General features: G+C 32.6%; 1 protein-coding gene across 6 annotated transcripts in view; it reads right to left on the bottom strand.

Moving 5' to 3' along the window:
• Positions 1-13,988, bottom strand: part of USP15 (ubiquitin specific peptidase 15) — a 131,121-nt gene that overhangs the window by 20,258 nt on the left and 96,875 nt on the right. For 4 of the 6 annotated variants that reach the window (XR_004351700.1, XM_032645045.1, XM_032645044.1 and 1 more), the window contains 3 exons: positions 5,117-5,290; positions 3,268-3,426; positions 2,964-3,188 (listed from right to left, as the gene is read on the bottom strand). Coding sequence is in view for 5 of the 6 variants with exons in the window: in XM_032645045.1 (XP_032500936.1) it covers positions 2,964-3,188; positions 3,268-3,426; positions 5,117-5,290 (558 nt within the window). In the remaining variant the exon portion in view is untranslated. Of the gene's footprint in view, positions 1-2,963; positions 3,189-3,267; positions 3,427-5,116; positions 5,291-11,392; positions 11,539-13,988 lie in introns of those variants that run through there. The other 2 variants (XM_032645047.1, XM_032645048.1) reach the window with 2 other exon arrangements.

The following is a 13,988-nucleotide window of genomic DNA, read 5'->3' on the forward strand; positions in this document are numbered from 1 at the left end:
ATTTTATTAGGGTGGGTCAAGCATCAGAAAACGATTAACTGATTAATAAAAGGAGAAAATATAGTGTTTTGCTCCATAAAATATAAAATAATCCAATTATAACACTAGGCAATGGAATCAGGCAGACAACTGATATTAAGGTCTAGCACAGGGCTCTTGCATAGACTAAGTGTTATTTGATAACCCAAACTGTTAAAAGATTAGAACATTATTGAAACAAGTATTTTTAGCCTAACTAAATTTCCACTTCTTTTCCAGGTTCTTAAGATGCCTAAAAATTACAGGTATTTGAATATACCATTATCGAAACCATTTCCTCTAAGATCAGGAATAAGGCAAGGTTGCCCACTCTGGCCACTATTATTCAACATAGTTTTGGAAGTTTTAGCCAGAGCAAACAAACAAAGACAAAGAAATAAAAGGAATCCAAATTGGAAAAGAAGAAGTAAAACTGTCACTATCTGAAGATGACATGAGACTATACATAGAGTCCTAAAGATGCTACCAGAAAACTACTAGAGCTAATCAGTGAATTTGGTAAAGTAGCAGGATACAAAATTAATGCACAGAAATCTCTTGCATTCCTATACACTAATAATGAGAAATCTGAAAGAGAAATTAAGGAAACACTCCCATTTATCACTGCAACAAAAAGAATAAAATACCTAGGAATAAACCTGTCTAAGGAGGCAAAAGACCTATATGCAGAAGACTATACGACACTGATGAAAGAAATTAAAGATGATACAAACAGATGGAGAGATATACCATGTTCTTGGATGGGAAGAATCAACATGGTGAAAATGACTCTACTATCTAAAGCAATCTAAAGATTCAATGCAATCCCTAACAAACTACCAAGGGCATTTTTCACAGAACTAGAACAAAAAATTTCACAATTTGTATGGAAACACAAAAGACCCTGAATAGCCAAAAGCAATCTTGAGAAAGAAAAACGGAGCTGGAGGAATCAGGCTCCCTGACTTCAGACTATTTTACAAAGCTACAGTAATCAAGACAGTATGGTTCTGGCACAAAAACAGCAATACAGATCAATGGAACAGGATAGAAAGCCCAGAGATAAACCCACCCACATATGGTCACCTCATCTTTGATAAAGGAGGCAAGAGTATACAATGGAGAAAAGACAGCCTCTTCAATAAGTGGTGCTGGGAAAACTGGACAGCTACATGTAAAAGAATGAAATTAGAACACTCCCTACTACCATACCCAAAAATAAACTCAAAATGGATTAAAGACCTAAATATAAGCTCAGACACTATAAAACTCTTGGAGGAAAACACAGGCAGAACACTCTATGACATAAATCACAGCAAGATCCTTTTGACCCTCCTCCTAGAGAAATGGAAATAAAAACAAAAATAAACAAATGGGACCTAATGAAACTTTAAAGCTTTTGCATAGCAAAGGAAATCATAAACAAGACGAAAAGACAATCCTCAGAATGGGAGAAAATATTTGCAAATGAAGCAACTGACAAAGGATTAATCTCCAAAATATACAAGCAGCTCAGGCAGCTCAATACCAAAAAACCAAACAACCCAATCCAAAAATGGACAGAAGATCTAAATAGACATTTCTCCAAAGAAGATATACAGATTGCCAACAAACACATGAAAGGATGCTCAACATCACTAATCATTAGAGAAATGCAAATCAAAACTACAATGAGGTATCACCTCACACCAGTCAGAATGGCCATCATCAAAAAATCTACAAACAATAAATGCCTCACAGGGTGTGGAGAAAAGGGAACTCTCTCGCACTCTTGGTGGGAATGTAAATTGATACAGCCACTATGGAGAACAGTATGGAGGTTCCTTAAAAAACTAAAAATAGAACTACAGTACAACCCAGCAATCCCACTACTGGGCATATACCCTGAGAAAACCAAAATTCAAAAAGAGTCATGTACCACAACATTCACTGCAGCACTATTTACAATAGCCAGGACATGGAAGCAACTGATGGAAGTGTCCATCGACAGGTGAATGGATAAAGAAGATGTGGTGCATATATACAATGGAATATTACTCAGCCATAAAAAGAGACGAAATTGGGTTATCTGTAGGGAGGTGGATGGTCCTAGAGTCTGTCATACAGAGCGAAGTAAGTCAGAAAGTCAGAAAGAGAAAAACAAATTCTGTATGCTAACACATATATATGGAATCAAAAAAAAAAAAAAGGCAGGGGCAGGACAGGAATAAAGATGCAGATGTACAGAATGGACTTGAGGACACAGGGAGGGCAAAGGGTAAGCTGGGATGAAGTGAGAGTAGCACTGACATATATACACTACCAAATTTAAAATAGATAGCTAGTGGGAAGCAGCTGCATCGCACAGGGAGATCAGCTTGGTGCTTTGTGACCACCTAGAGGGGTGGGATAGGCAGGGTGGGAATGAGACGCAAGACGGAGGGGATATGGGGATATATGTATACATATAACTGATTCACTTTGTTATACAGCAGAAACTAACACAACATTGTGAAGCAATTATACTCCAATAAAGATGTTAAAAAAAAAAATATACCATTATCTTATCATTATATGAATCAAAATGTATAGCAAGTATTAGTTTCTCTTCCAACAGCCAGTAGGAAAAATATTACAATGAACATTAAAGAAAGTTCAAGTTGGAAAACTGGGAAATTACTATGTTATTAATCTTTGTAAGCTAATATTCATACCAACATTGTAAAATCAAACCACCTCTCATTTTTCTTTGATAAGAAAAAGTCTTTGAGAATTTTGTTTTTACATGACAAATAATGGTACTTTACACATCCCTCACCCTTTCAAGATTCTGAAAAGTTGTACTAATTAGTGTATAAAAATCTCTTATGCAAAACAGCTTATTATCGAATTGTACTTGAGGCATAAGGACTCAACATTAATCTTTTATAAAAATAACAAATGCAAAGAAATTAATCACTTCCTACCTGCATAGGTTTCGTAAGTGGATCCATTCTAATTAAATAAACTTCCAAGGTACGTTCCTTTTTCATGGGCAATGGAAGTGTCAAGTAACAAAAAGGATCAAATGTTACTGAAATCTTAGCACATTCAGGACAAACTAAAGTTGATTTAAAAAGGCCATGAAATATATCTACTATGATAGAATCATTTCTTTTTAAATGGTTTTCCCAGGCTTCTTCAGCAACTACCTGTAAGGAAAACAGACACATATTACAAAGAGATACCACATTATTATAACAATGGTGACAATAATATGGTTAAATTTACCTTATCTGGTCTTCCATCAGCATCTTTTAACTGTATATATGGTTTTTTCCTAATTCTATTCAAATCCTCATGTAGTCCATCTAATAGGAAAGCTAATAGTTCTTGACAGTCTTGTTGCTGGTATCCAGAGAACTGAGGTGCAAAACGTCCTACCTGTGTCTGTAAGAGAAGCAAAACTATAAAATCAGTTCTAGGGACAAGATTGATTTAAAAAATATATAGTCAATTTTCATTATTCACAGATTCCATATTTGTGAATTCACCTACTTCCTAAAATTTATGTGTAACACTCAAATCAACTTGTGGCACTTTTGCAGTCATATGCAGATATGATAATTACATATGGATAAATACACGTAAAGAATTACATATCTAAAAATATTTTAATAATGATAACTAATCTGTAAAATAGAACAGAAATAGGAGAGAACATTGAGAAAATATGGTATAGTTTTGTACGAAGGATTGGGAAACACTAAAGACTTAAAATTCAGTAACATTTCTGGGTCACTTGAAAAAAGTACAATGCAAAAAAAAAAAAAGTACAATGCTCTCATTTAATTTCTGTGTGTAAAGAGAGGATAAATCTCATAGAGATAAAAAGAATATTCATGTTCATATATAATTTTCCTAGTCTTTGCAGTGCTAAGTATTTTTTTGATGAAACTGAAAAGAAATGCAAAAGAAAAAAGTCAGATATCAAGGACCTATTTACACATAATTGCGAACATCTTGTAAAATGAAACTAATTGGAATCATGGATAAGGGTTGAGAAATGACTTGTCTGAACTAGGTTGTCCTAAGTTTGGAAAGTTAAGGAAGATAAATGCAGGACTTCTTTTGATTTGTCTTTTATCTTTTAAGAACTAGTACATAGTTAATAAAATGTGGCCCAGTCCATGTTCTATATGAACATCATTTAAGTTGTATAAAAAACGGTTGAGGGCTTCCCTGATGGCGCAGTGGTTGAGAGTCCGCCTGCCGATGCAGGGGACACGGGTTCGTGCCCCGGTTTGGGAAGATCCCACATGCCGCGGAGCGGCTGGGCCCGTGAGCCATGGCCACTGAGCCTGCGCATCTGGAGCCTGTGCTCCGCAACGAGAGAGGACACAACAGTGAGAGGCCCGCGTACCGCAAAAAAAAAAAAAAAAAAAAAAAAACGGTTGAAAACTGCTTATTTTCTTCAAACGTTTAAAATTTCTCATAAATCTCACCCATATAATTAATTAGGAAAACTTCAACAATATAAAGCTAAATTTCAGTTCAATTCTTATTTGAATGACAAACTAAATTACTTGAGATTTTGATTCTAAGAATTAACTACTTCACAAATAAGAAAAAACATAGAAGTTTAAGAATTATATTGAAAATATATTTAATTAATATTTAGTGCTCACTTTGCAGACCAGTTTCATTTCAATAATTTTTCAAACCAATAATGACTCGCAAAATAGAGTTCTTAGAGTTTAATGACATGCCCAAATTTAGTCTACATTTGTATAAAATATTTATGTAGGTTTCTTAGAGATGTGCTGTATTCTAAAACAATCTGCAAATGCTCACTGCTGTCTGTAGTCATTTTGAACCATACCAGTGTTTCTCAAACTTTATTTCATTATTTCCTTTACCAACCTCCAGAACTCTTTTTGGACAGTTTAAATTAATCATCTATTATGTGCCCCACCCTGAAAATTTAATACCATATATGCCGTGTATGTATTTATGTACTGAGTCCCTTTGGAGGGCCACAAACCATTGTAATAGCTATGATTTTTTACCCCTTTCCCAAAGATTTTTGTCCTCTTGGGTGTGATATAGGCCTTGTTGAAAATGTATTTACCATACTAACCTTAAAGGCTCTTGGTGTGACGTAGCTAAATTTTCCAGACCACATTTGCTTGATCAATTCAGCGTAAGATTTAGCTATTTCACCTCTCATTCCTAAGGGATTGTCAAAATTCAGTTCTTCTTGATACTTATCATTCAGGAAATATTCAGTAAGTGGAGGTGTATTGCTCAAACACTGCAAAGAATAAAATATATTTTCAAGTAAAAGAAACCACACGTTAAACATGTTAAAATGTAGAGAGAAACAAAGTGATAATATACAGCAAAAACTTTACATGATGGCCTCTTGCACTAATAAGTAACTGATCAAATAAGCACTCAAATGATGTACTCAACTATTCATTTCCCAAATTTCAAGTCAATTACTTATAGTAAATGAAAATGCTAATATTTGTTGCTGTAAAATCTGCATTAATTTTAACCACAGCAAACTACTGGTTAACTGGGAGAGAAGCTCAGAATTTTCTTTCCTTCATTTACTTGACTGGTAGAAATTATGGATTGTCTAATCGTCCCAGGCATCTGCAAATTAGCCTGAGTAGGTAAAAACTGAGAAAGAGGGCAAGCAAGAAATGAACTTTAAAGAGGTATTTACTGCTTCCATTGTCAGTTCCTTATCATGAAAGTGCAGCCTTCTAAACTTGCCTTTTGGATCAACCATTTTTAGAAGGGAGAGTACAGATCAGCTGAACCTCAGAAAACAAACTTTTATGTGAACTCTGGCTGTGTTCTTACTTCTTCTAACTCTTCTTTAATAACAAAACAATCCAACTTTCCTTTACGGCAAGATTAAAATTATGAATAAATTAATTCTCCAGCTCTGTTCCATTTTGAATTAAATAATTTAGGATTTAAAATAAAATAGACGGCGGAGGTAGTTTTTCCACAATATTTTATCTCAAGATGAAATAATTTTTTAAGTTGATAATACCATAAAATGTGACTTCATTTTGAACCGAATATTACTTTATCAAGTAGATGTCTAGAGCCATTAATTAGAACATGTAATGACTGACACAGACATACGGTCATATAGGTTAACTTTTTTTTGGCTGCAGGAAGGTATTTGTCTTGGAGTAAAGTGACAAAGTGCCTTAAGTGAAGCTAGTTGCTTGCACATAGAGTAGTAGAAACCTGTTCTTATAACAGTTCAGACTTATATTAATGGAAATAAAAGTTTTTCAAAGCTTGCTTACCACTCATGGAATAAGTTAAATAGTTTTGGTAACTATGAAAGGTTCAGCCTGCTGAGTTCATGCTGATAACTTGGATGCTATAAACTATGACTATATGTCATATACTGTTTGGCTAAAACTCCAGAATGAAGCATATTCAATTCTTAAAAATAGATTACGGCGTTATATTTTGTGGTTTCAATTATAAATCAATTTATGTGTACTCATGTAACTATGATATCTATTTTGGAATTTTCTAATAAAAATAATACTGTCCAAACTGGTAGTCTGGCCCCTACCTCAAGGTAAAAGGGAGAACCCTTTATAATATCATGGAACTTGTTATTGTATTATTCTTAGGCAATGAAAATAATATCAACAGTTAAAAAATGTTTGAGGTGGGCTATACAGCCTGTAAAGTTATTTACATGTCTTTTTCAACAGTAAAATATTTTATGTGAACAAGAGGTAAGCTACAGTGTAGGAAGTAATTAGGGAAGGGACTTTTTTTCTACCTTTCCTCTTAATTCCTTTTATATCTCAAACTTTCATAATCTTACAGGTCTTCTGAGTTTCATTTTCTCTTTTCTTTTTGTAATATATGTCATTTAAATTATAAACCCAGCACTGGAGGTAGGGCCAGGCAACCTAGAATACACCATGACTACATAGGGCATAAATGCCATCACTTAGCAGTATCATCTCATTTAGTACAAAAAGGACCAACACTAAATAGTCGCTGAGGCAAACTGGAGGTCAGACAGCATTTACAACAATTATTAATTAGTTTTCAAATCCTTATATTTGATCAGCTCAGGGTTATACTAAGAATATAATATTCTACTACTGCGTGTAACAATTATATAAAGAACCTAATGCTTTACCGTTTAAACACTTCAAAAAATCAAGTTGTGCAAACATGAATAATTCTTGAGCTTTGTTTTTACCTAATTATTCATGTTTATCCTTATCTTGCAAAGAGCTTCCAACTATAATTGAAAATCTTTTTAGCTTTCCATAGCATCCAGAGTGATCTTTCTAAAATTTGTCACTAAAATTTATGACTTAATTATGTCACTTCCTTGCTACAAATCCTTTAATAGCAATTTCAGATTAAAATTTCAAATCTTTAGAAGGGTCTGTCTTTTGCCCATCTATTTAGCCTCATCCCTTGTCAATAAAATACCTTTAAAAAAACAAAAAACAAAAAAACTTCCATCCCAGCCTTATTTGATTACTTGTGGTTCTTTGACCTCCATGCATTCTCTCACTTTTTAAGTTCTCATTACTCTACCTATATGAAATATACCTTCTTTGCCTTACTAACTTCTACTAAACCATTCAGGTACCCTGTCTGGGAAGGATTCCCAGGTTCCCTTATAGCGTTTCCTCCTGTATGTTTCCTTATTGCTTAGTGCTTACTTTTATTACAGCATTTATTTTATAATATAGTGTAACTTTAATTTTTAGGTTGTCTGTCTTGCCAAATAGACTGAGACTTCCACGAGAGCAGGAATCATGATATCCTTTAAATTCATGTCTCTAGCACTGAGCACAATGTCCCTTGGCATTTAGCATGTATACAATAAATGCATGCTTAGTTAAAATGTTTTTTGCCTATATTTACTAATGTGTTTATCCTCCATCTCTTCTTCTTCTTTTGTTTTAACTCTTTTCTTTCAATGTTTGGCACAGAGTATTCAAATTTTGTTGAATGAAATATCACAAAGTAAGGCAAAAATATTTTTGCTTGTAATGAATAATTTCAAAAGTTTCTTCAAGCACTTCTACCTGAATACTAAATCCAAAAAAGACAGCACCTATTAAAAACTCCCTGGTCCCCTTTTGTTTGACTTTCATTTAATCTACCATCTGCTTTGTAGTGGGCCTCTACTTGGATTTTTAAAAAGTCAATGACACAGAGACCAGTGCTTATTTTCATAGTGACTCATGCCAGTTTGAAGCTGATTATAATTCACTGATAACAAACTAAACAACAAAGCACAAATAGCCTTAGTAAGTAACTGCCTGTATTTCCTGTCAAGATATCATAACCAATATATTTTGAGACAAACTTTATATTTAAATGTAAACTATTAAATCCTAAATGGTCCCCCAAAGCATCTTATTTGCTGAACATAATGTTTCAAGGAACTCACAACCTTAATTTTTATAAAAATTTTCTGAAACACAAATACAGAAATTCAATAGCCAGTTTAACTGTTCTACTACATAGATCATAATAGTTTAAAAACTAAACTGATGTTAGACTTTTTTTCCTCATGTTGAAAATACCATAATTTTCTCCTTCACCTTGAATGTAATGTTATTATAGGAGTCACTATATTCTTGAAATAATATGAAAACCAGTTAAACATTAAAAGTTCTCTTTTGGTATAAATTTCAAGGAACTATTGTAATAGAGCTCAAACAACTAAAATATTTCCTCCAGGTGACATCAGTATTCAATGCCATCATTCTGGGAGAAGAAAGAAGCCCATTTCTTAAATTTGGTCATAATACAGCTTGATTTTTAATTTATGCAACTCATTATTCAGTCTTTAAACATGAAGCTATCTTAGAAACATGAACATCTTCGACAATTACAAGAAAATTGGATACCTGGACTGGCTGCCATTAAATACAATGTTTTAAAGAATAAAGATAACTTTCATTAGTTCAATAATAAAAACTATAACCAGAGTTCTGAAGCATTTCTCTCAAAGATTCTTCTATTATAAAAACATCACTTTCCTATCTGATTGGGACTGTTCCAGAACAATTCCTTTCTTAAGGCATATATATATATTAGAAGTCCTACATATGTAGACATAGGAAATGTCCTTTTTAACTCATGATACTTTACTCCAGTAATGTAATATGGACTAGAAATCATACAACATATGTTGTGCCTATGTGGATATATCTCTTATTCTCAATGTTTCCTGAACTGCAAAAAAAAAAAAAAAACAAAAACCCTCATCCTTAACATACATGGTTATTCTTAGCAAAAACTGAGAATAAAACCCCCCCCCCACAAAACCTGAGAATATATATGAATGTATGATAAAAACAAAAAGGATTATATAAACAATATTAGTATGTCATTTTTACAGCTACTTATGAGTTTTGTGACATTCTAATAGTCACAGGCCATTTTGAGCTTCACCTGTTAATTCATTTGATTTCAACTGCCTGACACTAACAAATGCCAACACTTTCATAGTTTAAGAACTACCTCTTACAAGTCATCACCAAAAAAATGAGGTCCATATATGAAGTAATGTGACTGATCATAAAACACGTATCTCAAGCCACATTTTGTTTGTATTATAATTGTGTCTAGAGTTGGTCCTAATATTGGGTAGAATTCTATCAAATACCATGTTAAAAATAAAGCAATAATCAGACTGAAGAAAAAGATTCTGTACTAGTAGTTTCAATTCTTGATGCAAGAGAGAAAAAGTAAAAAAGCTACATTAATCAACAGGCAAATGCACTCGTTAACTAGGCAAATTATTTATTTAAATGTTTTTTATGATCCCTAGGCAAGTTAATAGTGTGCAAAACTGACAAGAGCATTTGAAGGTCTAAGGATTAAAAAACTAAATTTCACATTTAGTATATGGTAATATGAAACACTAAAATTTCATATTTAGTGTATGGTAGACTTTTGGCATTCATTAATTTAGCCTTTGTGATACAGCATCTTCACAGCTGGCTAACTGGAAGGTTGAGGATATAAGCTAGCATGAAAAGATATTGATCCATGAGGAATGATGAGAATGGTGTATTATGTGCAAGCCAATCGTTTTGTGAGCAAATGTATCTGTTCCTCAAAATGGCTTTGTAGTTCTCTACTTGTGCTCACATATGCATTTAAAATGGAAATTGCAAGTAAGAGTATTCTTGAATGTGAATTTGAATAAGGGGTCTTAAGATATATTCCTTAGTTTAACCTATTAAGACTGAGCCTTAGCATGTACTCCTCCCCTTCTTAGAACATCCTTCCCCTGTAAGAAATTCCTATTTATTCTTTAAAACTCATCTCAACATCTCAGCACCTCAAGGAAGAACTAACATTCCTTCTTCTGGACTAATGCTGTACCTTGAACTCACTTAGACTGTCCTTATCTTGAAAGCAGAGTCCATGTCTTATTCACCTTTGTAACTTAGCATCTAGCACAATGCCTGGCACATACCGTAATAAAGGTGTGATAAATGAATAAAAACTTATACAGTAAATCAGTCCTTAGAGACTGAGAACAGTGGGAAAACACTTGACTAAGATCTGAATTTGCACCCTGTTATATAACTATAACCTATTTAAAGTTCTACAAATTCAAAAATAAAGTCCAAATAATGCCTAAAGAGGCTTTCTTAATGAAGGAAAAATAACTATTGTGAATACTCCAAAAAATAACTGTCAAGATAAATCCATATAAGTAAAAGATATGTGAAAGAAAAATATTTGGTAATATATTTTCATGAAGACTCTTTTTCCCAAATCAACCTGGAACTAGACACCACAATTCTTAAAAAAATTCTTCTAAATAATCAAGTATCTCATCCAGTGGACATTCTACATGGCTCAATGTATACAGACCTTTAATCACTGTCACCATGAAGAACTTTTTTAAAAAGAATGCATATACCATTGGACTATTTTATAAAGTATTAATTATCTATGAAAAACTCTCTGGTTATAAATTTCTGCCCTTAACCCAACATCTTAAAATTGGAGTATTATGTGAAGTATGATTCTCTCTCATTTCAGGAAAGACTACAATGTTTTGTACATAACTTTTCCTTACATACACATGCAAAAATCCTATTCCTCTTACATTACTTTCAAAAAGTTCTTCCATTAAATATGTTCTGATCAGTAAGACTGATGTTTCTCGAGTTCTTTGAAAGAGTGACTCATGTAAGAGTCTCAATTTTGTATTTCACTATAAATTTCTATATATTTTTAAAAAATTGATGAATTGAAATAAAGTTCTATATAACCAAATCTCAAGTCTATAATCAACATATTTTAGGAAATGAATAATTAATAGCCATCCCAATAACTTGTAATGAATCTGGAATTTCCCCAGTACCTGGAAAATAGTCAAAGTAATCCCCTTCAAAAAGAGAAAGTTGTCTTTTGTAATGCTGAATATGAACCACTCCCTTTCTGTTCAGGTGCTCCAGAAGCCCAATTTTCAAGTGATCATGTATGCTCACTATTTTAGTAAACCGGTAACTAGAACAGGAAAGAAAACAAACTTAATTTTTGATTACCTAAAGCCTTTGAGTTGTGTAACTCATTCTGTAACTGATCAAAATGTAACGCCACTCACAACTCTTAAAGTAGCTACACTTTCAAACTGACCAATACTAAAAACCCAATCTAAAATGAGGAAACCATTTTATTTTCTTATGATTTAAAAAATAAAACCTAAAGTAATCCATGGTTAAAGTAATCTTAGAATTCCCCCAAATATCTTATTTTGGATTTTAAGATTAGATGGATAAAGAATTTTCGAATTTGTCATGTTATTTTTCAATTCGTCATGACAAGAGTATAAACGTTCTAAAAAGGTACTGTATAACTCCAAAGCATTTTATTAAAACTGGGATACTGGCTCAAGTTCTGTAAAAAAGTAGTGGATAAGACAGAAAACTATGACGTAGACTTTTACAATGAAGAACTACAAATATAAGCCTGGCCCCTCACCACGGAAGTTTGGAAAATGAGATATTTTTAAGACACTTCATGTTTTATTTTTTTTTTCCTAGGAAAGGCAAATCTCATTATATTTGAGATCAATTCTGAAGTTTCTCCATATATTTTAGGAAAACAAATACAACTATAGCTCTATTTTGCTTTACATTTCCATTCTCTCTTCAAGTTTTCTTTAAAGGACAAATTTGTGTAAGTAAAATATAAGTGGATATAACTTTCTTTTTATTTATTTAGTTTTAAAAACTTTAAGTATGTTTTCTTCCCTCTCCCACCTAGTTAGTGAAGAGAGAACTGCCATACACTTGACTTAAAATATTGAAATTTTACATAAAGTAGTTCTAAAGGCAGTATTTTTGAATTGCACAAAGATGTTCTAACATTTTCATGTTTATCATTAATCTGGTCACTATGCTTTGCACATGAATAAAATTAAACTTCATTTAAAGTCCCTGCTGTCACCCTTTCTTCAAATTCTATCTAATCTCTCTTCACACGCTACTTGAATTTAATTAAGAATTATTATGAAAGCTTGGGAAGTATGAGAACTAATGGGAAACCTTTTGGCTAGCAAAGAAATGTCAATGCCTATCCCCTCCTCATCTACGGGATTGAGGAAGGAAAATTTTGTCAAAAGGACTACCCTGTTACTTGCAGTAAGTCCTATAACTAGAGGTGTCACGCTTAAGAAAACATGATTATATAAAGACCAGTGATTTTTTCATATTAAAAGCTAAAAGTAGAAACTGGATAGAAGATCCACTTGCAATAGAGAGAAACTTGAAAGTTTCTGGGATAACGATTAGATCAACAATTGATGCTAAGGTAAGCCTAGGTAGTTGTATGATGCTTTAAAACTACTAGATTGTAATAGCAATTGTTTAATTTTTTTTTAAGTAACAGGCTATTTATTGAATGATTTTTATGTTTAGATATTCAGTTTATGGGAAGCATGCTTAAGCTAAATGGTTCTAATAACATTAATAAATATTAGCGTAAGTTATATTTATTTTAAAGAACTAAAGCTTATTAGTTCAATTTTAATGTTCAGTAGCTTATTACCTATTAATTACCCTATTAATAATTTAAAACTGGCTCACAATGAAATGAATGCCAATACTTTAAGCAAGCAAGACAGTGAAAGGTTTTAAGAAAAAACAAGTGTTTTAAAGTTTTGTTCAGTCCCCTGAACATAATACTCAGTAAAGAAACATTTTTGAATAAATTAGTATTAAGAATTATGTGATTTGTTCATCTTTTAGTTATCCTGCTAAGGCATAAAGAAAGGGACAGCAGAATTTTTTTAGAAAGTTTAACTGACTTACTACATTGTTTGAAAGAACTACCAAGTCATATACTTCTCTGCATCATTTCATTACACTAGGCCCATAATTGACAATATTAATACTTAAGCTGAGTTGAAACAGAAATTTAAGGACTATGTGATAACATAACTATGAAGGTTTCTAATTATTTTCATAATAAAAGAGAACTTTAAATTTATTTGATTAATCACTCAACAAATATTAAGAACAGAAGACCATTATGTTAAGAGACTAGAAATACAGAAATACTGTTCTAAAATGTTTTCATGCCATTCACTGTGAAATCGTTCAAGAAACAATTTGCAGAGTAGTAGGGTATGTTCTGCCAAGCTGTGATTAACATGGCAGCCCAATTCAAGTACTATCAGACTGGCTACATCGGCAGAACATAAGCTGTAGTGTTTATTAGACTTTATATAAATTGGTAGGTCTTTGCAAGAAGTAAATATATATATTAAAAGCTACAATTCTTTTAAAAATTATTGTGCTCTTTGACATTTAGACAGCTCCAGAAATATCATTAATCTGGTACAGGTCAAGTATTAAATATTTCAGGTAAATTTTCCTAATGCAGTGCTTCTCAAATCATCTATGTGGAAGGACTAGTATCTTTTTAAATTTTCAAACTGTCACAGACTGATACTT

This window comes from Phocoena sinus, chromosome 10, assembly GCF_008692025.1.
Source record: "Phocoena sinus isolate mPhoSin1 chromosome 10, mPhoSin1.pri, whole genome shotgun sequence".
NCBI lineage: Eukaryota > Metazoa > Chordata > Mammalia > Artiodactyla > Phocoenidae > Phocoena > Phocoena sinus.